The sequence below is a fragment of the Eptesicus fuscus genome, chromosome 10 (assembly GCF_027574615.1).
Source record: "Eptesicus fuscus isolate TK198812 chromosome 10, DD_ASM_mEF_20220401, whole genome shotgun sequence".
Taxonomy (NCBI): Eukaryota; Metazoa; Chordata; class Mammalia; order Chiroptera; family Vespertilionidae; genus Eptesicus; species Eptesicus fuscus.
In genome coordinates, this window is record NC_072482.1 from 2,448,807 (window position 1) to 2,472,019 (window position 23,213).

Here is a 23,213-nt window from a genome sequence, read left to right on the forward strand (position 1 = left end):
TATTTAATCTACTCACCTAATGATGGGCATTTGGGCTGTTTTCAGATCTTAGCTTTTATAAATTGTGCTGCTATGAACATAGGGGTGCATATATCCTTTCTGATTGGTATTTTGGTTCTTTTAGGCTGTATACCTAGAAGTGGAATCACTGGGTCAAATAGGAGTTCTATTATTAATTTTTTGAGGAAACTCCATACTCTTTTACACAGTGGCTGCACCAGTCTGCATTCCAACCAGCAGTGTACTGGGGTTCCCTTTTCACCACATCCTTGCCAACACTTGGCATTTGTTGATTTGTTGATGGTTGCCATTCAGACAGGTGTGAAGTGATACCTCATGGTTGGTTTGATCTGCATTTCTCAGATAATTAGTGACTGAACATTTTTTCATATGTCTCTTGGCTTTCTGTATGTCCACTTTGGAGAAGTGTCTATTTAGGTCCTTTGCCCATTTTTTAATTGGATTGTTTGTCTTCCTTTTGTTAAGTTGTATGAGTTCCCTATATATTTTGGAGATAACCACTCATCGGATTATCATTGGCAAATATGTTCTCCCATATAGTGGGCTCTCTTGTTATTTTGTTGATAGTTTCTTTTGCTGTGCAGAAGATTTTTATTTTAATGTAGTCCCATTTGCTTATTTCCCCCTTAGTTTCCATTGTCTTAGGAGATGTATCTGTAAACAAATTACTATGAGAGATGTCTGAGGTTTTGGTGCCTATGGTTTCCCGACTTACATTTAAGTCTTTTATCCATTTTGAGTTTATTGTTGTGTATGGTGTAAGTTGGTGGTCTAGTTTTAATTTTTGCATGTACCTGACCAATTTTACCAACACCATTTATTGAAGAGACTGTCTCTGGTCCAATATATGCTCTTGCCTCCTTTGTCAAATATTATTTGAGTGTAATGGCTTGGCTAGATTTCTGGGTTCTCTGTTCTGTTCCATTGTTCAATGAGCAGGTTCTTTTGCCAGTACCAGGCTGTTTTGATTACAGTAGCTTTGTAATATAACTTGATACTTGGTATTGTGATCCCTCCAAATTTATTTTTCTTTCTCAGGATTGCTGCAGCTATTCGGGGTCTTTTTTGGTTCAACATAAATTTTTGGAGTATTCTAAATCTGTGAATTATGCCATTTGTATTTTACTAAGGATTGCATTGAATCTGTAGATTGCTTTGGGCAGTATGGACATTTTAATCATGTTAATTCTACCAATCCATGAGCATGGTATATTCTTCCACTTGTTTATATCTTCCTCTAGCTCTTTCTTCAGCATCTTGTAGTTTTCTGAGTAAAGGCCTTTTACATCCTTGGTTGTTTTTTGGTGGAGTCTTTAGGATTTTCCATGTACAATACCATGTCATCTTTAAATAATTACATTTTTTATTTCCTTCTTTCCAATTTGGATGCCTTTTATTTCTTCTTATCTGATATCTGTGGCTAGGACTTCCAGTATTCTGTTAAATAAGAATGGTGAAAGCAGACACCCTGGTCTTTTTCCTGTTCTCAGGGGAAATGGTTTTAGATTTTATCCACTGAGTATGATGTTTGCTGTAGTTTTGTCATATATGACATTTATTATATTGAGATATGATTCCTCTATTCCCACTTTGCTGAGAGTTTTTATCAAAAATGGGTGTTGGATTTTATCAATGCTTTTCCTGCAGCTATTGATATGATCATGTGATTTCTGTCTTCCAATTTGTTTATGTGGTGTATCAAGTTCATTGATTTGCAGATATTTCTCCAGGCTTGCATCCCTGGAATAAATCCCACTTGGTCACTGTTTTTGCTGTGTGCCAGAGATTTGGAGTTGTTGTTTGTTCATATTCATTTGTTTTCAGGAAGTTTTTGATTTCTTTCTTGATCTCATTGGTAATCCATTAATTGTTCAATAACATGCTATTTAGCCTCCATGTATTTGAATGTTTTTTAGTGTTTTTACTGTAGTTGATTTCTAATTTCATTCCATTGTGATCTGAGAAGATGCTTGATATGATTTCAATCTTCTTAAACTTGTAGAGACTTACTTTGTGTCCTAACATGTGGTCTACATGTGGTTTATATTTGAGAATAACCCATGTGCCCTTGAGAAGAATGTATATTCTGCAGCTTTGGGATGAAATGTTCTATAAATGTCAGTTAAATCTATATGATCCAGTGTGTCATTTAGAGTCACTGTTTCCTTGTTAATTTTTTGTCTGGAAGATCTCTCCAGGGACGTACCCTATTATGACTGTAGTGTTGTCGATCTCTCCCTTAAAGTCCTCTATGAATTTTTTAAAAAAATATTTATGTGCTCCTGTATTGGGTGCATATATAATTACCAGGGCTATATCTTCTTGTTGGATCCATCCCTTTATTATTATGTAGTGACCTTTATTTCCTTTGTGATGGCCTTCACTTGGAAGTCTATTTTGTCATATACCAGTATTGCTATCCCAGCTTTTTTTTTTTATTTCCATTTGCATGGAAAATTATTTTCTATCTATTCACTGTCATCCTGTGTCAGTCTTTTGTTTTGAGGTGGGTCTCTTGTAGATAGCATATATATGGGTCATGTTTTTATATCCATTCAGCTACCCTATGTCTTTTGATTGGAGCATTTAATCAATTTACATTTAAGGTTATTATTGATAGGTACTTATTTATTGTCATTTGAATTTTTTTATGCCTATATTTCTCTCTCCCTCTATTTCTTCTCATTACAGTAGTCCCTTTATCATTGCTTGGGATGCTGGTTTCTGGTGGTAAACTCCTTTAGCCTTTTTTTTCTTTCCTAAAAAGCTCTTTATTTCACCATCTATTTTGAATGACAGCCTTGCTGGATATAATAATCTTGGTTTCAGATCTATGCTTTTCATTACCCTGAATACTTCATGCCATTTCCTTCTGACCTATAGAGTTTCTGGTGAAAAATCAGCTGACAGCCTTATGGGAACTTCTTTGTGGGTGACAGTTTACTTTTCTCTTGCAGCCTTTAAAATGTTCTCTTTGTCTTTATTTTTTAGCACTTTAATTATGATATGTCTGGGTGTGGGCCTGTTCGAGTTCTTTTTGCTTGGAACTCTCTTTGCATCCTGGACTTGTGTGACCTTTTCCTTCAACAGGTTAGGGGAGTTTTCTGCCATTATTTCTTCAAACATGTTCTCTATCCCTGCTCACTTTCTTCCCCTTTTGGCATACTAATTATGTGAATATTGTTACATTTTTCAGTTTGTTGCACAGCTCCCTTAAGCTGTCCTCCTGTTTTATTTTATTTTTTCCCCCACCCTACCTCTGTCCTCCTGTTTTTTAATTTTTTTTTCTTTTTGATTCTCTGTTTGATTGATTTTTTTTTTCTATCCTGTCTCCTAATTCACTGATCTGATTCTCGGCTTCCTTTAATCTGCTGTGCATTTCTTCTACTGATTATCAGTGCTGTCATTTTCAAAGTTATTAGAGTCCTCAGGTTACATCAGACTCTACGTATGTCGTTTCGTGGTTATGTTGCCATCTCCCATTTATTTATAAAAAAATAAAGTTCTGTCATTTTGACGTATGTACATATGTGCTTTATATATTTTTTTATTATTTACTGTATTTACCACAAGTAAAGGTAAGAAATTGTTATCTTTCTTTTAATTTTTTTTACTGTTTTACTTCATTACTGCTGTATATGTGCTCTATGTGAGTGACGTAGGTGCTTATGTAAGTGGGTTCCGACTTACGGGGAAAATTGTGTTACAACACGCTGTAGGAGCAGCTCTCTGACATAAACTGAGGACCTACTGTATCTTTTCTCATGATGTTGAGAATCTTTTCCATCATTATTCTGAACTATAGAGTTCAGATAAATTTCTTATCTCCATTTCATTTATCCCTTTATCTGAAAAATTCTCTTGTTATTTCATTTTGGACTTGTTCTTTTTTTTTTTTTTTTTTTTTTTTTTTTTTTTTTTTTTATTTGTAATTTTATTTTTTTTTTTTTATTTATTTATTTTTTTTTTAATTTCTTTATTGATTAAGGTGTCACATATTTGTCCTCATCCCCCCATTCCCATCCCACCCCTCTCCCCACGCATGCCCCAATCCCCTGTTGAACTTAACCGTTGGATAGGCTTATATGCATGCATACAGGTCCTTTGGTTGAACTCTCCCCCTCCCCCCACCCTCCCCCTACCCTCCCGTATCCTCCCTCTGAGGCCCGATAGTCCGATCGATGCCTCCTTGCTTCTGGTTCTGTTCTTGTTCCTCAGTCTATGTTGTTCATCATTTCCTCTAGATGAACGAGATCAAATGTCACTAGATATATACTAATAAGAACTGAATGTGAGACGAGCAATAATATTTATGCTGACAGGCAAATGAATCAATCTGTAGCGAGCTTCCCCCTGGACCAACAGTTCTTTTGAGACCCAATTTCGATGTCCAGTAGTTCCTTATGTGTACATGTCAGCACTGACCCCTCAGCTCTGGATGGTGGACAAATGGTGGTAATGGAGGTCTGACTCCCTCTGGTTTGGTCTCGGCCGATCCCAGGGGCACGGCGTCACCTGGACTAAGGGGCACGTGGCCTCACCCATATCCAAGGGGCGCATGGTCTCACCCGGGCCTGGGACCCAGCCTCACCCGGATGGATCCAGGGGCGCACGGCCTCACCCGGACCCAGGATCTGGCTTCACCCGTACCCAAGGACACTTGGCCTCTCCCAGACCCAGGGGCACGTGGCCTCACCCGGGCTTAGTTGCACAAGGCCTCACCTGGATCCAGGGACACATGGTCTCTCCCGGACCCAGGGACGCTTGGCCTCTCCCAGACCCAGGGCCACTTGGGCTCACCCGGGCCTAGGTGCACGAGGCCTCATCCGGATCCAGGGACGCATGGTCTCACCCGGACCCAGGGACGCGTGGCCTCTCCCAGACCCAGGGGCACGTGGCCTCACCCGGGCCTAGGTTCACGAGGCCTCACTCGGATCCAGGGACACATGGTCACACCCAGACCCAGGAACGTTTGGCCACTCCCAGACCCAGGGCCACTTGGGCTCACCCGGGCCTAGGTGCACGAGGCCTCATCCGGATCCAGGGACACATGGTCTCACCCGGACCCAGGGACGCTTGGCCTCTCCCAGACCCAGGGCCTCTTGGGCTCACCCGGGCCTAGGTGCACGAGGCCTCACCCGGATCCAGGGACACATGGTCTCACCCGGACCCAGGGACGCTTGGCCTCTCCCAGACCCATGGCCACTTGGGCTCACCCGGGCCTAGGTGCACGAGGCCTCACCCGGATCCAGGGACACATGGTCTCACCCGGACCCAGGGACGCTTGGCCTCTCCCAGACCCAGGGCCACTTGGGCTCACCCGGGCCTAGGTGCACGAGGCCTCACCCGGATCCTGGGACACATGGTCTCACCCGGACCCAGGGATGCTTGGCCTCTCCCAGACCCAGGGCCACTTGGGCTCACCCGGGCCTAGGTGCACGAGGCCTCACCCGGATCCAGGGACACATGGTCTCACCCGGACCCAGGGACGCTTGGCCTCTCCCAGACCCAGGGCCACTTGGGCTCACCCGGGCCTAGGTGCACGAGGCCTCACCCGGATCCAGGGACACATGGTCTCACCCGTACCCAGGGACGCTTGGCCTCTCCCAGACCCAGGGCCACTTGGGCTCACCCGGGCCTAGGTGCACGAGGCCTCACCCGGATCCAGGGACACATGGTCTCACCCGGACCCAGGGACGCTTGGCCTCTCCCAGACCCAGGGCCACTTGGGCTCACCCGGGCCTAGGTGCACGAGGCCTCACCCGGATCCAGGGACACATGGTCTCACCCGGACCCATGGACGCTTGGCCTCTCCCAGACCCAGGGCCACTTGGGCTCACCCGGGCCTAGGTGCACGAGGCCTCATCCGGATCCAGGGACACATGGTCTCACCCGGACCCAGGGACGCTTGGCCTCTCCCAGACCCAGGGCCTCTTGGGCTCACCCGGGCCTAGGCGCACGAGGCCTCATCCGGATCCAGGGACGCATGGTCTCACCCGGACCCAGGGACGCTTGGCCTCTCCCAGACCCAGGGCCACATGGGCTCACCCGGGCCTAGGTGCACGAGGCCTCATCCGGATCCAGGGACACATGGTCTCACCCGGACCCAGGGACGCTTGGCCTCTCCCAGACCCAGGGACTCTTGGGCTCACCCGGGCCTAGGTGCACGAGGCCTCATCCGGATCCAGGGACGCATGGTCTCACCCGGACCCAGGGACGCTTGGCCTCTCCCAGACCCAGGGCCACTTGGGCTCACCCGGGCCTAGGTGCACGAGGCCTCACCCGGATCCTGGGACACATGGTCTCACCCGGACCCAGGGACGCTTGGCCTCTCCCAGACCCAGGGCCACTTGGGCTCACCCGGGCCTAGGTGCACGAGGCCTCACCCGGATCCAGGGACACATGGTCTCACCCGGACCCAGGGACGCTTGGCCTCTCCCAGACCCAGGGCCACTTGGGCTCACCCGGGCCTAGGTGCACGAGGCCTCACCCGGATCCAGGGACACATGGTCTCACCCGGACCCAGGGACGCTTGGCCTCTCCCCGACCCAGGGCCACTTGGGCTCACCCGGGCCTAGGTGCACGAAGCCTCACCCGGATCCAGGGACACATGGTCTCACCCGGACCCAGGGACGCTTGGCCTCTCCCCGACCCAGGGCCACTTGGGCTCACCCGGGCCTAGGTGCACTAGGCCTCATCCGGATCCAGGGACGCATGGTCTCACCCGGACCCAGGGTCGCTTGGCCTCTCCCAGACCCAGGGCCACTTGGGCTCACCCGGGCCTAGGTGCACGAGGCCTCATCCGGATCCAGGGACACATGGTCTCACCCGTACCCAGGGACGCTTGGCCTCTCCCAGACCCAGGGCCACTTGGGCTCACCCGGGCCTAGGTGCACAAGGCATCACCCGGATCCAGGGACACATGGTCTCACCCGGACCCAGGGACGCTTGGCCTCTCCCAGACCCAGGGCCACTTGGGCTCACCCGGGCCTAGGTGCACGAGGCCTCATCCGGATCCAGGGACGCATGGTCTCGCCCGGACCCAGGGACGCTTGGCCTCTCCCAGACCCAGGGGCACGTGGCCTCACCCGGGCCTAGGTGCCCGAGGCCTCACCCGGATCCAGGGACACATGGTCTCACCCGCACCCAGGGACGCTTGGCCTCTCCCAGACCCAGGGCCACTTGGGCTCACCCGGGCCTAGGTGCACGCAGCCTCACCCGGATCCAGGGACACATGGTCTCGCCTGGACCCAGGGGTGTGTGGGCTCTCCCAGACCCAGGGGCGCTTGGCCTCGCCCGGGCATGGGGTCCAGCGTCATCCGGGTCCAGGGGCACTTGGCCTCACCCGGACCCGGAGTCCGGCCTCACCTGGACCCAGGGGCATGTGGCCTCACCTAGACCCAGGGACGTGAGGCCTCACTTATACCCAGAGGCGTGTGACCACACCCGAGCCCAGAGGCGCGCAACCCCGCCCGCACCCGGGTCTCAGCGGGGCCCCGTCTTCCCGATCCCAATTCCTGCCGGTCAATCCCCCCTCAGCAATTCCCCTGGCCATCCTTCCAGAGCTCCAGTATGGCTGCTGCAGAACTCGTCGGGCGGCGGCTCGGCGAAGTTCCGGTGCACCCGGTGCATGGCGGTGGGCCAGTCTGGCGTCGCTGCGTCGGCCCTTGGGTCTGCATAGGTGGCCGGTCGCCGAGCATGCGCACCTGGCCGCTTCCGGGGCGTTGAGATTCTTGACGGACTCAGAGGTCAGCAAGCGCGGAGTCTCCCACCCCATGTCTCATAGGGGCTCGTCTGTCCGTGCTTGGCTGCCAGTGGAGCCGTCCCCTCAGCCGGAGACCGCCGGGGGAACTGCGCCGAGCACGTTCCAGGCCGCTGTTGTATCACCTGAGCCATAGTTCTTTTGTGTCGCCTGAGCTGTAGTTCTTAAAGTGTGGTCTTTGGGTCACCGGCATCAGCATCATCCCACATACCCCTCTTTTATTCTAGTTGTAGAGCATCTACTCAGCCAGCCCTATGGTGGTCTTGGATGGTGTCTGCTCTGCTCTCTTGTCGTAGTCTCAAAGTTGTTGTGGTAGGCAACAATCAGGCTTCCGCCCTATGCCTCCATCTTGGTCCTCCTTTGTATAGTTAAGTCTTGATTGTTGTTGGTGTCACTGGGGGGGCTCTCTTTGTCTATAAAGGAAGAGTTGCTGTGCAGGAGACACGTTTATGGGCCGGGTCTTGGTGCAGCAAAGCTTTGGCGCTCACTGAATATTCCCGTTGAATGTGTCCCTTATGCACGTGGTTGAAATCTGGTGTCATCTCCCACAGACCACTAGATGCCCTCGTTTCTGGGTCTCCAATGGGGTGTAGATCAGCTACTGCCTTAGGCACTCAGCAAGGATTACAGCAAAAACTGTAGTTTCTTCCTCCTGTCTGAGTGGCCCTGGAGCAGTCCGACTAGAACAGCAGATCATCTGGTCCGCTGCCAGAGGGCAGGCCACCCACATGCATAAGCCGTTGCTTGGGGCGCAGGTGTGCCTGCAAGACTTTCGGGGCAGGTCTTCAAAACATGCGGGGCGGGTCCCAGGGCGGGGCGGGGTCTCAGGGCGCCAACAGGCCATGGTGCGGCGAGCCTCGATGGCTGTGAGTCTGGTCCTTCTGCCTTCCATGTATCTAAGTCCCCTCGTTCCGCACTCCAGCGCAGCAAACACTGATTGCTGGGCGCACCTCTGCAAGAGTCCCGCCTCTCCCCGCAGGCATCTGGGTCTCCCGGGGTTCGCCAGAAGATGGGTTTCAGGGTGATGGAGAGCTAATCTCCCTTAGGTTTGGAACAAAAGCCCCTTTCCCCCGCCACCAGCCAGACCCACGCACCTCCACACCTCATCCCCTCCGATTTCGCTGGGTGCGAGGCAACAGAACAGCCTTTAACCTCCGCCGCCATCTTTTTCAAACTTCTCAATTTGTACTTCTTAATCCCTTCATTTCAGTCAACTTTACTGAAGTCTAGCGCCGCCGGGAGGTGCAGGGAAAGGGCGCCCGGGCCTCCGTCCGGTGCGCGGTGCGCGCGTCCCACGGAACCAGGCGCGCGAGGGCTGCGCGGCTGGGACGGGTGCTGGGCGGCCGCCGAGCTCCAGGCACCGCCATCACCGTGTTCCAGACGTCGCCGCCGCGGCGTCCCCCCCAATTTATACTTTTTAATCCCTTGAATTCAGTCAACTCTACTGAAGTCTAGCGCCGCCGGGAGGTGCACGGAAAGGGCGCCCGGGCCTCCGTCCGGTGCGCGGTGCGCGCGTCCCGCGGAACCAGGCGCGCGAGGGCTGCGCGGCTGGGACGGGCGCTGGGCGGCCGCCGAGCTCCAGGCACCGCCATCACCGTGTTCCGGACGTCGCCGCCGCGGCGTCCCCCCCAATTTATACTTTTTAATCCCTTGAATTCAGTCAACTCTACTGACGTCTAGCGCCGCCGGGAGGTGCACGGAGAGGGCGCCCGGGCCTCCGTCCGGTGCGCGGTGCGCGCGTCCCGCGGAATCAGGCGCGCGAGGGCTGCGCGGCTGGGACGGGCGCTGGGCGGCCGCCGAGCTCCAGGCACCGCCATCACCGTGTTCCGGACGTCGCCGCCGCGGCGTCCCCCCAATTTATACTTTTTAATCCCTTGAATTCAGTCAACTCTACTGAAGTCTAGCGCCGCCGGGAGGTGCACGGAGAGGGCGCCCGGGCCTCCGTCCGGTGCGCGGTGCGCGCGGCCCGCGGGACCAGGCGCGCGGGGGCTGCGCGGCGGGGACGGGTGCTGGGAGGCCACCGGGCTCCGGGCGCCGCCGCTGTGGCGGCGTCCCCAGCGTCCCGGGCCGGGCGGCCTGCGGGGGCGGCGGAGTTGCGAAAGTGAGTGAGTTTCCCAGGGTTTCGCCCGGAATGGGGTTCAGTGCAATCGGAGCCGGTGCTCAGCGCACTCCGGAGCCTTTATCTCCTTCCTGCCAGTGAACTCCGGCCAGGTCATCAGCCGCCCCCTCCTCTCCGGTTCCATCCTCCCCGCAGGCGCGTGTGCTCGTGTCTCCGCCCGTTTCTCCATACCTCAGGCTTTTACGGCTTCCCCGACTGTCCCCGTGGCCTTCTCCTTCCCCCCAGCTGTGGGCATTTCAGTCCGCCAGCTCTCCTGTGGTTCTGGACGATGTCCGTTCTGACCTCTAGTTGTATTTTTGAAATTGTTGTGCCCGGCTGCAGATTAGGTGTTTAACCTATGCCGCCATCTTGGTTTCCTGGACTTGTTCTTATGTCTCCACATTTTGGCTGCTTGCTTGTGTTTGTGTCTGTGTATTAGGTAGATGTGCTTCAAGTCCCAATCTCTAATGCAAGACAATGTCAGATGCTGTTTGTAACTTACCCTGAGTACCTTGTTTGGAGCTATTAGCAAACCACAGCTTGTGGCTCTCTCTGCTGGGGCTGAGTGCCTTTGATGTGCACTAGGGTCTGCTTTTCCTAGCCTTGGACCAAGAAGAAAATCAGGTAAAGACTCAAAGCCTCCAGAGATCTGCCTCTGCCTGTAGTCTAATTGTTGTGAGCCTTGACTAGCCCCAGGCTATCTACCACAGAATAGGGTGAGATGCTTTCTAATAAGATGTTGCAACTGCCTTTCCCCCATGCAGAAATGCTTGGGTAGCAAAGATTCACTGAAGAAAGATGTCCTCTGAAGTATGAGGGAATGACTCAGCACAGGAAATTGGGGTGGCTGCCTGGAGTCCAAGTCACCCTGAGATCCTCCTCTGCCTGAATGATGCCTGTGAGGCTCAGTCACTAAAAGAACCTCTACTGGTACATGAGTTGTATGAGGTAAGTTCTCAGTGAGTCACCAGGTAGAGGTGAGTAGTTCATCTTGATAGACATTCAAACTCAGTCTGAGGCCACTCAGTAAAAGTCTCAGGGTACATGAAGGCCACCCACCACCCACCTAGGGCCTGCAGACCTTTGTGGTGGGGCAGGTTCTCAGGAAGTCATCAGGGTGAAACCAGTAGAGTTCATCAGGCTAAAACAGATTAAGATTTGGCCATTTGGCAGGAGAGCTGTGCACACAAGATGGACCTCCTTGAGAGTCTTCCAAGATAGTCTGTACCATGGGCCCAGATGGCCACAGCCAGCTGACTCCTCAGCAGGGCACTGAGCTCATCAGGGTGGGGCCACAGGGAATCCAGAGGGGAGAGCTAGTGCTTTTTCCCTGGCTGATGTGGCATTGTGGAGAGTGCTGATTTAGGAAAGATTGTGTCTGTGGGCAGTGTGGGAGAGAGACTCAGCACAGGGACCCTGGCAGCTGTCCCTCTAACCTTCTTTTCAAAGCCCCACAACCCAATTTCTCCTGTATGACTCCTGTCTGCTCTGAGCTGCTGCCTCTTGCTGGCACCCAGAGTGTGGGCCTGTGAACCAGATTTTATGTGTTGGCTCTTTAAGAAGGCAGACTCAGTTTGTCCTGGTGGACAGAATCCCTGCTGATTTTCACAGCCTGATGTTATTTGGGTTCTAAATGTTGTTCAGGCTCCAGATGTTATTTGGCACTGGTGTTCTGGGCCGGGTAGCCCACATGTGGTTGAGACCCACGGAAGATCTTTGCAGCTGAGATAGCCCTCCAGATTCTCAACAGCTGCAAAGATCCTCTGGCCCTTTTTGTGTCTCTGTCCTTTCTACCAGTGAGAAGGCAACTATCCGCAAGCCAGGAGGAGAGTCCTCACCAGAACTCCACTATGCTAGCACCCTGACCTCGAATTCCCAGTCTCTAGAACTGCGAGAAAATAAGTCCTTATTGTTTAATCACCTAGACTATGGTATTTTGTTATGGCAGCTCTAGCTGACCAAGATTGGACCGTTTGGTAAATTGAACTTATTCTGTCTTTCAATTTGTTCTCTATCTATTTATAGGGAAACCTTTCTAGGGCAGGAAGAATTATCAATGTATAAAATTCCCTTCCTTTATATTTATTCCATTTGTTTTCTTTAATTCTCCTTCATCCCGTCTTCCTCCTTTCTATTTCTAATATGTCTCTAAAATGCAAATGTTTTAAATATCTCTAGAATTTCCATGCTAAATTCCAACATTGAATAAACTTTTCAGGATGGAAAGTCTTATTTACTATTAATATAAAAGTTTTCAGTAACTTTCACCAGGACAATATTATTCTATACTTTTTGTTTTGTTAAAAATTAACATTGGTGTAGGAGAATTCTACATAATGATGGGAAAAGAAGAAATGAGCAAGAAGATGTTCAAATGCTGGAAATGCTAGTCCTTGGTATTAGGAAGATTGAGGAATATATAAGAGATGAAATAGCCAAGGACCCAATGAATTATAATGTCATTTCTTCTAAAAAAGAAACAGTCTTCCAATTAATTAGCTAATTAATTAATTAATGTTTGTTCAGGATCTCCTGGGCACTGTGCTAGGCACTAGGGAGAGGTACAGCATTAAACAAGACCAACACGGCCTGTGTTCATATTGGGGACAGAGCTTACAGATTGGGGACAGAATCAGAAATAGAATACTTTTAGAAGTACACCGGTGTTCCCTTCATTCAGTGTAGATTTTTAAGATTTATAAAAGGACACAATCTCCCATATTTCCCCCCGCCTCTTAGCTGCTATAGCAAGGTGAGCAGTTTTTCCCCCCATAAATGCCATTCAAAGGAAAGTATTTTTCTTTTCACTTTTTATATTGGTAAATAAAATACACATTCTGAAGAGTGCATAAAATGTAAATGTATAGGTTAACAAGTATAAAATAAAATACATATATCACCAAGATTAAGAAATATATAATTTTGCCATCATCTCCTCTTCCCTCTTATAACTCATGCTGCTGAATACATTTTAATGTGTTTTCCTGCACCTGTAGATACATTTCTCTACAGCATTTTCTAAGTGGAATTGCTGGGTTGTAAAATATGTTCATATTCTACTAGATAATTACAAACTGTTCTCAAAATGGTTATACCAATTACTTTAACCTTTAGCAGTGAGAGTTCTTTGCCAGCAGTTTTGCCATACTAAAATTTTTTTGTCAATCTGGTGAGTATATACTGACAATTTATTATAATTTTTTTATTTTATTGATTTTTTACAGAGAGGAAGGGAGAGGGATAGAGAGTTAGAAACATCGATGAGAGAGAAACATCGACCAGCTGCTTCTTGCACACCTCCTACTGGGGATGTGCCCGCAACCAAGGTACATGCCCTTGACCAGAATCGAACCTGGGACCTCTCAGTCCACAGGCTGACTCTCTATCCACTGAGCCAAACCAGTTAGGGCCATAATTTTTATTTTTAAAATTTATTTTTAATCCTCACCTGGAGATATGTTTAGTGATTTTAGAGAGAGGAAGGGGAGAGGGAGGGAGAGAGAGAGAAACATTGACTTGAGAGAGAAACATCAATCAGTTGTTTCCTGTATGCACCCCCGATCAGGGATGGAACCCTCAACCTAGGTATGTGCGCTGACTGAGAATTGAACCCTCACCTTTTGGTGCGTGGGACAATGCTCCAGCCAACTGAGCCAATGGTCAGTGCTATTATAATTTTAAAAATATATATTTTTACTGATTTCAGAGAGGAAGGGAGAAGGAGAGAGAGATAGAAATGATGAGAGATAATCATTGATCAGCTGCCTCCTGCACGCCCCCCCACTGGGGATTGAGTCTGCAACCTGGACATGCGCCCTTGATTGGAATTGAACCTAGGACCCTTCAGTCTGAAGTCCGATGCTCCAACTGCTGAGCCAAACCAGTTAAGGCATAATTTTAATTGTCATTTCATTGATTACTAATGAGGTTAAAGAGATTTTAATCGATTTATTGGCCCTCTTTACAATAAAAAGTGTGTATTTTATTATTTTTATAAAGTGTGTACCATACATTACTTATATTAATATAATTTGTTAAACACACACACACACACACACACACACATTTTCAAACATAGAGTCAGCTGTGACCCATTTGCCACAATGCCACTGGTCTAGACCATTGGTCGGCAAACTCATTAGTCAACAGAGCCAAATATCAACAGTACAATGATTGAAATTTCTTTTGAGAGCCAAATTTTTTAAACTTAAGCTATATAGGTAGGTACATTGTTATTAACTTAATTAGGGTACTCCTAAACTGGCCTTTGCTAAAAACTCAAGGGGCCAAAGAGCCGCATGTGGCTCGCGAGCCGCAGTTTGCCGGCCGACCACTGGTCTAGACCAATTAAGACTCCTACCAGACATGCATAAGTATTTGAATTTTTCATATCACTGCAAACAACAGACATTTTCCAATGATTTGTTTCTTTCTCACTGTGTGATGTTTTCCTAAATTGTTTATTTTGAAAAAAATTTTGATTTATATAAGAGTTTCAAATAGTACAGAGATTGTATGCCTGCTCTAGATTCTTTTTCTTTTTGGTTGTCTAGTGATCTGTAGTTGGTTTTAGGACTCTTTCTTTATATGTCTTGATGCCAGTGTTTGTTGCCTTCATAATTTATTGTTCATTTTTTCAACAACTGTGCACAAGATATATATTTTCTTCTCATAGTTTCCTTTAAAAAATGATTTTAATTTTTTAAATATATATTTTTTATTGATTTCAGAGAGGGGAAGGGAAAGAGATAGAAACATCAATGATGAGAGAGAATCATTGATCGATGTGCCCTGACTTGGAATCAAACCGCGACCTCCTGATTCATAGATTGATGCTCAACCACTGAGCCACGCTGACTGGGCATAGTTTCCTTTTAAAGAAATTTATTTTCCTTCACCTGTGTCTGGATCTTGACTCCACCCTGTTTCTTTAAGTACTTCTTAGTAAAAGCATTCTAACTTATTGAAAAAATAATTGATGTAATTCTCAATGTATTTTTTTGTAGGTGGCAGGCTTAATAAGCAAGGGAACTTACATATGTAATACTTTCAACAATAAAGTGTTAAAAATTAAAATTGTCTACTTCTTGTTCTGGTCTTTGGTCATCTGTGGAATTATTTAAGAATAAGTATATTCTTAATGTATTCTTTCTGTAAATAAGAGCAGTTAAATGTCTAAAACATTTTCAGCAACTCATTAAAATGCTCAGTTTCTGTGCAGTTATAAATGAAATAGCCAGAGTGAGTAAGATAAGAGATCTTATACTTGAAAAGTTTAACTTAAGAGAATTTGCACAAGTTAGGTAAAGGGCATTCGTTAACGAATGCAAAGCTTACCTCTGGTTGTTGAATGCATTTCTGAAAGAAAACATAAGCAAGTGAGTATGGTGCAGTTTGCTAAAATGCTTACAGGAACTTTGTTTAGGCTTGATTATCATGGAGCACTAACTAATACCAGATCATTTAGATTGATAAATTACCATGTGCAAGCACTAGTCTAAGAGCTTTATGTGATTCATATCATTGAATCCTCACAACCCCATCGTTAAGTTCTGAGCACAGAGATTACTCAAGGTCACACAGCTAATAATTGGCAGAGCCAGCATCAGCCCCAAGCACTTAGGATCTAGTCTTGCTTTAAAAAAGTACTTATCCATCAATTTGGCTCCATCATCTCAGTATTCGTCTGAGGTTCTTTGACTGTTTTTTGTAATGTCATACTGTCCTTTTCTTTAAATGGTAGACCTGAAACTGGAATCCAGGTTTGTTATACACTAGAATCGTCATGTAATTCAACCTTTTTCCAATCTTTTTTTTTTTTTTTTTCAGAAGAGAGAGAGGACAATGATCTACTTTCCATAGATGCGCATTGAGCATCTATATGGTCCAGCCACCATACTAGGTGTTGTCAGTATAATTCAAGATGGAACACTGAGCTGACTGAAGAATTCAAGAGTCTACAAAAGGAATCAGCCAATGATCACACCAATGTAGTTAGTCACTCTAAAAGAAGTGTGAACAAGGTGCTTTAGGAATACGAAGGAGGAAGTACCACTCTTATTGCCTTTTCTCTCAGTCTCTCTAAGAAGTTGATACAATTTGGAGGGGGGCAGCCTGATTGTATTGGAAAGCTGTTTCTTTACCAGAGGACAGGTAGAGAATAGAGTATGGTACAGTGGGAAGGGAGGGTACTGATAGGTACATTAAAGAAAAACGTGCAAGGTAAAGGTAATATAAAAGTAATGGAAGAAAGGTTGGGTAAGAACTCTAACCTCCATAAGTCAAACTACAATGTGAAAAACTGATATGTTTGAGTAAATAAAATTTTAGGCTTTCTGTTCAATGATGCACACAATAGACAGATTTTAGAGGTAAATGACAAACGGTGAGAATTTATGTGCAATATCTAAAGGCTGGAAAACAATTGAGATGCACGAATAGTATCTGAAAATCAATAAGGAAAAGACAAAAATAAATCCATTAGAAGGGTGGTAACTGATAGATTCAAGCTCACCAACAGGAAGACTGAATGGTTAAAAAGTATGTTAACCCATTGAGACCAGAGAAGAGGAATTTAAAGCAACATTGATATATCCTTCTTACATCCAAATGTCATGATACAAGTTGTTGGTAGGAATGTGGGTTGACAGCCATGTGTTGCAGGTGGGAATGTAAATTGTACAGAAGTTGTGGAAATTATCTGGCATATGCTGTATGAGCTAGACATACACTTGCTTGAACATATATCTCAAGAAATTATTTTAGAAAGTATTTTTCTGTTTCAAGGAATTTTAACTTGGGTCGATAAGGACACATATTGGAATGTTCAGTTACAATGTATCTGTGACATTAGTGTGTTTACTACCAAGAGAATGGAAATGTGAGAAATGCATTCTCCATTATACTCTACAGAGCTGGAAGCAACATATGGGATGTATATATAGCAACATGGATAGATCTTTAGAGATATTAAATGCAAAAAGGAAAGAATGAGATATAGTTGATGAAATTAAACACACTCACACAAGTAAATGCTACAGGTTATTTAGGGATAAAGAATACTTCAGGACAAACCTTAGTAAGAATAGTTGCATATACTTGTGAAAGGAATGGGCTTTGGATTAAGGTAAAAAATAAAAAAATGTAGAAGAGAATGAAATTTTATTTATTTATTTATTGGAAGAACATACCATGTTCATGGATTGGTAGAATCAACATCATTAAAATGTCCCTATGACCCAAAGCATTCTATAGATTCAATGCACTCCCCATTAAAATACCAACAGCATATTTCACAGATCTAGAAAGAACTCTCCAAAAATTCATCTGGAATAAAAAAAGACCCCGAATAGCTGCAGCAATCCTGAGAAAGAAGAGCAACGTAGGAGGGATTTCAATACCAGATATCAAGATGTATTATAAAAACTCTGTTCTCAAAACTGCCCGGTACTGGCATAAGAACAGACATATAGACCAATGGAACAGAACAGAGAACCCAGAAATCGACCCAAACAACTATGCTCAATTAATATTTGACAAAGGAGGCATAAACATACAATGGAGTCAAGACAGTCTCTTCAATAAATGGTGCTGGGAAATTTGGTCAGACACATGCAAAAAAATGAAACTAGACCACTAACTTACACCATACACAAAAATAAACTCAAAATGGACAAAGGACTTAAACGTAAGACGGGAAACCATAACAATATTAGAGGAATCCACAGGCAGCAAAATCTCAGACATACGCCAAAGCAATATCTTCACCGATACAGCTCCTAGGGCAATGGAAGCCAAAGAGAAAATAAACAAATGGGACTACATCAAAATAAGAAGCTTCTGCACAACAAAAGAAACCATCAACAAAACAACAAGAAAGCCCACTGCATGGAAGAACATATTTGCCAATTTTATCACTGATAAGGGTTTAATCTCCAACATTTACAGGGAACTCATACAACTTAACAAAAGGAAGACAAACAACCCAATCAGAATGTGGGCAATGGACCTAAATAGATACTTTTCGAAAGAAGACAGAAGGAAGGCCAAGAGACATATGAAAACAAGCTCAAAGTCACTAATTATCCAAGAGATGCAAATCAAAACGACAATGTGGTACCATTTCACACCTGTCAGAATGGCTATCAACAAAACAAATGACAAGTGCTGGTGAGGATGTGGAGAAAAGGGAACCCTAGTGTACTGCTGGTGGGAATGCAGACTGGTGCAGCCACTGTGGAGAACAGTATGGAGTTTCCTCAAAAAACTGAAAATGGAACTTCCATTTGACCCAGTGATCCCACTTCTAGGACTATATCCCAAGAAACTAGAAACACCAATCAGAAAGGACATATGCACCCCTATGTTCATAGCAGCACAATTCACAGTAGCTAAGATTTGGAATCAGCCTAGGTGCCCATCAGCAGATGAGTGGATTAAAAAACTTTGGCACATCTACACAATGGAATACCATGCTGCTGTAAAAAGGAAAAAACACCTACCATTTCCAACAGCATGGATGGAGCTGGAGAGCATTATGCTAAGTGAAGTAAGTCAGTCAGAGAAAGATAAATATGACATGATCTCACTCATTTGTGGATTATAATGAGCAACATAAACCAATGAACAAAAATAGATCTAGAGACAGAGAAGCATTATCAGATGCTCAAACCTCAGAGGGAAGGTAGAGGAGGGTGGGGGTAAGGGGGAGAGAGCAACCAAAGGACTTGTATGCATGCATATAAGCATAAATGATGGACACAGCCAATGCAGGGGGGGAGGGGGGGCAGGGTGAGGGCAAGACTGGGGAGGAATGGGGACAATGGAGAAATAAGGACACATTTGAAATACCTTAATCAATAAAGAAAAAAAGTGAAAAAAAATAGAGTGAAATTTTATTTATTTATTTATTTATTTATTTATTTATTTATTTACTTATTTATTTATTTTGTTATTGAAGAGAGTAAATTTTAAATTCACTTTTAACCCTGGCTTTGTTTAATAGCTGTATGGATATTAATATGTTGTTTAACCTCAATATGCATGTTTTCTTGACTCAAAAATGGGGCAAATGATATAATTATATAGAGTTTAGGGAAATAGTATATGCAAATTTCTCTTTTCTTATTAGGTGGTCAATTCATATTCTTTCCTTTCCTTCTCTCTCTTTCCTCTCTTTCCAGGGATACCACCTCTGTGACCCTGCTTTTATCCAAACATCACTACATTAACTTTTACTTAATCTTTATCTTCTGTTTTTTTCCCCCTCATCTTATTCTGTTCTATTTTTCTCTCGATTCCCATTGCCCCTCATCCACACGTATACATTTATTGTTTTGGATATAAGCCACTATAATCATGCTAATGAGACTGCTGATTACATCTTATCCTCTGTCTCTGGAATTAAATACTTCACTATGAAATATACCATGCATATAGAAGTGTTTAGGTATGTTCATGCATATTATGAAGAGTAATATTTATCTACCCAACATCCAGCTGCCTCTAGCTGTGTGCCCTCCCTGACTGCATCTTGCTTTCCCATTGCATCTCTCAAGTTCTTTCCTTTGAAATTTTATATTATTTTTGTTAAACGTATTGAGATAACATCCATAATAATAAAAGCATAATATGCTAATTAGACCGGATGTCCTTCCAGACGAAGCCTGGGCTGCAAAGGAAGCCTGGGTCCTGGGTGCTGGAGGGAAGTCCGGGTCCCGGGTGCCAAAGGGAAGCCGGCAGCTAGGGGAAGGAAGGCCTACTCTTGCATGAATTTTGTGCATCGGGCATCTAGTGTATAAAAATAAAAGCATAATATGCTAATTAGACTGGACATCCTTCCAAACGTCCTCCCAGACGACCTTCAAGATGAAGCTGGGGCTGCGAGGGAAGCCCGGGTCCCGGGTGCCTGCTGGAGGCTGGAGGGAAGCCTGGGTCCTGGGTGCCAGAGGGAAGCCGGTTCCAGCAGCTGGGGGAAAGAAGGCCTACTCTTGCATTGGGCCTCTAGTCTATCTATATAAAACCCTAATATGCAAATTGACCGAATGTTGGAATGACCCATCACTATGATGTGCACTGACCACCAGGGGGGCAGATGCTTAACACAGAAGCTGCCCCCAGCCCGCAGGCTCCGACCAGCAGTGGTGGTGGGGGGCGGGGCCAGCAATCGGGCGGTGCCAGGACAGCCAAGGTGGGTGTGAGATGGGGCCCTGATCACCCTGCCAGTTGCCCCACAGATCAGCTCTGATCGCCAGCCAGGCCTAGGGACCCTACCCATACATGAATTTCATGCACTGGGCCTCTATTTGGTTAATAAGATTATATAATTTCAAGTGTACAATATTATAACATATCATCTGTACATTGCATTGTGTGCATATCTCCCAAAGTTTCCTTCCCTCACCATATATTAGACCCCTTTACCCTCTTCTACCTTTCCTCCCTCAGGTAACAACAATACTGCTGTGTCAATGCATTTTTTTGGTTGGTTTCCTTGTTTTGTTTGTTACTTTTTGTTTTATATCCCATACTAGAGGCCCCGTGCACAAAAACTCGTGCACTCAGGGTTGGGGGGGGGCCCTCAGCCCAGCCTGCACCCTCTCTCTGGGTGCCCTCGGGGGATGTCCACCTGCCAGCTTAGGCCCACTCCCCAGGGGATCAGGCCTAAGCTGGCAGTCAGACATCCCTCTGGCAGCCCGGGAGCCCTTGGGGGATGTCCAACTGCGGCTTAGACCTGTTCCCCACTGCAGTTGGACATCCTTAGCACTGCTGAGGAGGTGGGAGAGGCTCCTGCCACTGCTGCTGCACTCACAGCCCTCAGCTGGGCTTGTGGCTGAGCAGAGCTCCCCCTGTGGGAGCACACTGACCACCAGGGGGCAGCTTCTGTGTTGAGCATCTACCCCCTGGTGGTCAGTGCGTGTCACAGTGACTGGTTGTTCCACCATTAGTGTCAATTTGCATATTACCCTTTTATTATATAGGATATGAGTGAAATCATATGATTCTTGTCCCTTTCTGTCTGACTTATTTTGCTCAGCAAGCATGATACTCTTAAGACCCATTCATGTTGTTATAAATGGCAATATTCCATTTTTTCTTATGGCTGAGTAGTATTCTATTGTGTGTGTATATATATATATACCACATCTTCTTTATCCAGTCCTCTATTGCTGGTCACTTTGGTTGTCTCCATGTATTGGCTACTGTAAATAATGCTGCAATGAACATATATCTTTATAAATAGAGTTCTTCAATTTTTTCAGGTAGATACCCCAAATATGGGTTACTGGGCCATATGGTAACTCTATTTTTAATTTTTTGAGGAGCCTCTGTAGTGTTTTCCACAGTGGCTGTACCAGTTTGCATTCCCACCAGCAGTGAATGAGGGTTCCTTTTTCTCCACAATCTCTCCAACAAGTATCAACAAGTTATTACTTGTCTTGTTGATAACAGCCATTCTAAGGGTGTGAGGTGGTATCTCATTGTAGTTTTGATTTGCATTTCTTTAGTAGCTAATGAAGTTGAACATTTTTTCATATCTGTTGAATAAGAATGGTGAGAGTGGGCATCCTTGTCTTGTTCCTGATCTTGGAGGAAAAGCTTTCAGTTTTTCACCATTGAGTATATTCACTGAAGGTTTGTTATACATGGCCTTTATTACATTGAAGTACTTTCCTTCAGTACCCATTTATTGAGGGCTTTAATCATAAATGGATGCTGCATCTTTTTAAACAAATATATATTATATTGATTTTTTACAGAGAGGAAGAGAGAGGGATGGAGAGTTAGAAACATAGATGAGTGAAACATTGATGAGCTGCCTCCTGCACCCCCCCACTGGGGATGTGCCCGCAACCAAGGTACATGCCCTTGACCGGAATCAAACCTGGGACCCTTCAGTCCACAGGCCAACGCTCTATCCACTGAGCCAAACTGGTTAGGGCTGGATGTTGCATCTTGTTGCATGCTTTTTTCTGTATCTATTGATATATTATGAATTTTATGCTTTATTTTGTTAATGTGATTTATCACATTGATCAACGTGTGTATGTTGAATCATCTTTGTGCTCCTAGGATGGAGTCCACTTGATAGTTATGTATTACCTCTTTAATGTATTGTTGTATTCAATTTGCTAGTCTTTTGTTTAGGATTTTTGCATTTGTATTCATCACAGAGATTGGTCTGATATTCTCTTCCCTCTCCTTCCCCTTTTCCTCTGAGATTTGTCAGTCTGTTCCATGTTCCCAGGCATCTGATTCTATTCTATTCACCAGTTTATCTTGTTCATTAGATTTTTTGTTTGCTTATTTTAATTTTTAGATTCACTTGTTGATAGATATACATTTATTGGCATTTTATTGCTCATATTTTTATCTCTTCTCCTTTTCTTCCTTTCCTTCTCCTCCTCCATCTCCTCCTCCTCCTCCTCCTTTTTAAAAAAATAACTCTTTATTGTTCAGATTATTACAGTTGTTCCTCTACCCCCCCTCCCCCATAACTCCCCTCTACCCGGTTCCCACCCTACCCTCTGCCCTTATCCCCGCTATTTTCCTTGTCCGTAGGTGTTTGATTTTTGTCCATTCTCTTCCTACACCCCCACCCCACCTTCCCCCTGATAATTGTCAGTCCATTCCCTTGCTATGCTATTATATTCACCAGTTTATTCTGTTTAACAGATTTTTTATTCACTCGATTTTTAGATTCACTTATTGATAGATATGTATTTGTTGTCACTTTGTTGTTCATAATTTTTATCTTTACGTTTTTCTTCTTTTTCCTCTTCTTAAAGAATACCCTTCAGCATTTCATATAATACTGGTTTGGTGGTGATGAACTCCTTTAGCTTTTTCTTATCTGTGAAGCTCTTTATCTGACCTTCAATTATGAATGATAGCTTTGCTGGGTAGAGTAATCTTGGTTGTAGGTTCTTGCTATTCATCACTTTGAATATTTCTTGCCACTCCTTTCTGGCCTGCATAGTTTCTGTTGAGAAATCAGCTGAAAGTTGTATGGGTACTCCCTTGTAGGTAACTAACTGTTTTTCTCTTGTGGCTTTCAATATTCTCTCTTTGTCTTTTGCTCTTGGCATTTTAATTATGATGTGTCTTGGTGTGGTCCTCTTTGGATTCCTTTTGTTTGGGGTTCTCTGTGCTTCCTGGACTTGTAAGTCTATTTCTTTCACCAGGTAGGGGAAGTTTTCTGTCATTATTTCTTTTTCTTTTTTTTTTGGCGTTTTTATTTATTTATTTATTTTTTTTAAATTTCTTTATTGATTAAGGTGTCATATATTTGTCCTCATCCCCCCATTCCCATCCCACACCCCTCCCCACGGA

At 45.4% G+C, this 23,213-nt stretch overlaps 1 protein-coding gene across 1 annotated transcript in view; it reads right to left on the minus strand.

Moving 5' to 3' along the window:
- Window positions 1-23,213, minus strand: part of LOC129150495 (uncharacterized) — a 109,082-nt gene that overhangs the window by 45,097 nt on the left and 40,772 nt on the right. Inside the window, exon 5 of the mRNA XM_054722186.1 lies at window positions 15,219-15,239. Within this exon, the coding sequence (XP_054578161.1) occupies window positions 15,219-15,237 (19 nt within the window). The 5' untranslated portion in view covers window positions 15,238-15,239. The remainder of the gene's footprint in view (window positions 1-15,218; window positions 15,240-23,213) is intronic.